Below are 3312 nucleotides of genomic sequence, written 5' to 3' on the forward strand. Positions count from 1 at the left end.
ATTTTGGAAGTGGTCTTACCTGGAGCTCCCAGAAGATACTGCGTGTATGTCTGTGGTAGTAATGCCTTGCGGGAATGTATTCTATTCCAGTCCTGTCAGCTTTCAAATACATCTCCACATGCTTAAAGAACCACGGCTTGTAGTAGTTGCCAATTCTGTTTATCTACAAGAAAACATGCACTCATTAGCAAACACCACCACAGGTAACGCTTACACCTTGCTAGACAAGGTTAGGCATGTCCCCAAATTCCTTTACGGTGAAGAATCAATGTTGTTCTCTTTGTGGCGGTTTGAATGAGACTGTCACAAGAGATCTAGAGACCCTTCATTTCTCCACGTGCATGGCTCCTTCTTACCTTGCTTGCTATTAAGTTTTAATTTAAATAAGGCTTTCTAAGGCTTGCCTGTTACGAGCTAATTAAAAGACATAATGTGACATAACTGGATTCCTAAAATACTGATCTCTCAACCCAACCCTAATCCAAAGTCTCATTACAGCAGAGGAGAAACATCCAGGTTGAAGGTTGCAGTGAATAGTTTGCATGTCCCTCTGATGCTTTACCAATATTAACTGTATTAAAAGCTTCCTGGGAAAGAAGTTATTCTGAATAAGTGCAGTTTAAGATAGGATTGTTCAGTATATGAGAAGATACTTCTCTTCCTCTGCAATGAAAAGGCTGTAGACTAAATTATTTGCTAGAATAATAAAATCAGTGGTCATTTCTTACCAATTGAACAGAGTACAGACTGTTGGAGTAGCAAAGAGCTGCAATTTAACATATTCTGATGGACAGATCTAATTTTTAAACTCAAGAGATTGATCAAATCTTATAATGATTCTGGTTTTATATTGGCATGTTGTGCAGCTTCAGTTCAACTTTGGGGGTATTTTTCTTTTAGTGAGTAAATTCCCTTTAGTTACCTTGCTTTGCTCAGGTTCGTCAGTCAAGACTCCTGTCATGATGACTGCTTCTTCCAAAGAATACATGAGTCCTTCCACAAAACTGTTCTCCTTTTTCTTAGATTCTTCGGTAAACTTTTCACAAATCTTCTGCAGTCCTCTCACAGGCTCATAATGTATTTTGACATATTTCTTGGCAGGAATCATCTTAATTTCTGCTGCAACCAGGAAACCCAAAGTACCACAAGACCAAGGCACTGCATAAAATAGGTCTGAGTTTTCAGTCTGCAAAAAGTATGTCATACTAAATCATATATCCATACCGATAACTGTCAACGACATTGTAAATGATAGCAAAAGAACATTTTGTCTTACTGGTGAACATCTCACAAGGCTTCCATCGGCAAGAACAAGTTCATAGGCCATGCAGGTATGTTGAAAAAGTCCATAGATATGAGATGAAGACTCAATGCCCGTTCCCATGATCAGGCCACCTTGTCAAGAGAGCACATAACAAATCAAATGAAACATACTCCAAAATGAAGGTGGTTTACAAGAAAAAAAACACCCCACACAACATTTTTAAGCTCTGGGCATGGCTTTTAAGACTTTAAAAAGGAAGTGGTTATAACATAAATACCATAACAGAAAACAAGGTTCAACAGATTATTTCAGGAACCTTTAAAATAAAGCAACATGTTACTGCGTAAGAAGCTAAAGAAATGCAGCAAAACCAGTGAGTCTCTTGTCATCACAACGACCCTTACCTACTGTAAGGTCATCAAGCTCTGGTACCACAGGAATAGTCCAGCCCATGGGATTCAGGTATGCAGTCAACTGGCCCATAGTCACCAAAGGTTCCACAAGAACAACCTAAAAAAGCAAAAAAAACCCCAATTTCCCCCGCCAAACATAAATTAAGTGTGCAGCATTAATGATGACAAAACATGGCTCACTGGCTTGTACTTCCATCTGTTATCAGAATTTCGAGACTTACTTTCCTAAGAGCACTACTAAAAATAGTTGAAACTGTTTAGTGATTCCTCCTCTGACTCAACATCTTGTTGCTCACTCCCCAAAACCATAAATCAATCTGGTCTTTTAGACTTCAGCACAGAAAAGCTAAGCACTTCCATATGCTGCAAAAAGCAGGAGGTGGGGGGGGTTGATATTATGATCCAAGCACGCATTGCAAAAACCTAAAATTTGGTGGGTCTACTGCTATAGAATTCATTTGTTCTTTATGGAATCTAATCTCCTCTTCAGCTACAGATATAGCAAAAAAAAAGCAGTAAACTTCATTATTATGAAAGCTTTGCCATGAATTTATTACCTGTCTTTCACTGTCCACTTCCAGGACATCCATTAAGTTGATCATAATGTTCTTATGAATCTTCTTGTACTTCCCAACACGCAGTGATACAGTCAACCAGCCAGGCCGCCCAGTGCACATGTATCTTTTGCTGCCTTCATCTTTCCACTCCCGAACCTGCGAGAGATAACAACTGAATTGATGCTGAAGGCAAACACATGCAGTCAATAATGTATACCAGAAAAACGTTTCTCTCGCTGTGAAAAGACATTCAGAGATATTGTTACTCCTCTACATGCATGTTACCTGCAAGTAACAAAGTCTGGATGTCACTATGTTGAGCAGCAACGCTTTGGAAGTCTCTCTGCAGGTGCCTGAATTTCTAAATAAAATACTTCCAGAGGGGTCTAGTTATGTAGAGGAAGCATTTCTAATATCTCATGGGTTTTTTGGGAGGCACGATTCAGAAAACTAGTAAGAAATTAACAGTGGGAAAACCTATACTCAAAGGGAGGTATTATCACTGTTACAAATAATGTCAGTTCCGGGAAGGTTAATGAAACAATGCCTCCTCCTAAACAAACAAGAAATGGTCTGAGCCTGAACATGAACCGGGCAAAGGGGGGAAAGTTGAGAAGGAAAATGTGTAAGTCATACACGTAATCCACTAAATTTGCAAAGCCACAGCTGTCAGCGTTTGGAGAACAAACGTCAATTGTTGCCTTTTCTTCAAAGCTGAAATGCTGCTGCAGCTGGCGATAAAAAAAATCCAGTCCCAAACCCTCAAAGAGTAACCCCGTGCACATTAATTTCCATCTGTATCTGCAATGAACATGAGAGTCAAGGGAGAAAACAGCAGCAGACGTGACAGAACTACCATAAATACCAGAGTGCGCAGAAACGTTACAGACATCTGCATTGCCGGGTGGAAGAAAAGTTTCAATCATCTTTTGGAACCAGCAATGCCCAGAAGCTGGATGTAAGCGATATTAAAACATGGTATTAAGCCAACCATTCAAAAGCTAACAGTTTTATACGTTACACCTGCATACAGAGGGACTTGGAGCACATCCCTAAGGATGCTGCACCGACAGCAGCC

At 39.9% G+C, this 3312-nt stretch overlaps 1 protein-coding gene across 1 annotated transcript in view; it reads right to left on the reverse strand.

The window, feature by feature from the left end:
* The window catches only part of DHCR24 (24-dehydrocholesterol reductase), a 7423-nt gene extending 5036 nt beyond the window's left edge, over positions 1–2387 (reverse strand). The window contains exons 1-5 of the mRNA XM_010185160.1: positions 2235–2387; positions 1669–1774; positions 1277–1395; positions 923–1186; positions 20–163 (exon numbers count right to left, since the gene is read on the reverse strand). Coding sequence (XP_010183462.1) covers positions 20–163; positions 923–1186; positions 1277–1395; positions 1669–1774; positions 2235–2354 — 753 coding nt within the window. The 5' untranslated portion in view covers positions 2355–2387. The remainder of the gene's footprint in view (positions 1–19; positions 164–922; positions 1187–1276; positions 1396–1668; positions 1775–2234) is intronic.
* Between the last annotated feature and the right edge of the window lie 925 nt (positions 2388–3312).

Source organism: Mesitornis unicolor, unplaced genomic scaffold (genome assembly GCF_000695765.1).
Source record: "Mesitornis unicolor isolate BGI_N332 unplaced genomic scaffold, ASM69576v1 scaffold17745, whole genome shotgun sequence".
Classification (NCBI taxonomy): domain Eukaryota; kingdom Metazoa; phylum Chordata; class Aves; order Mesitornithiformes; family Mesitornithidae; genus Mesitornis; species Mesitornis unicolor.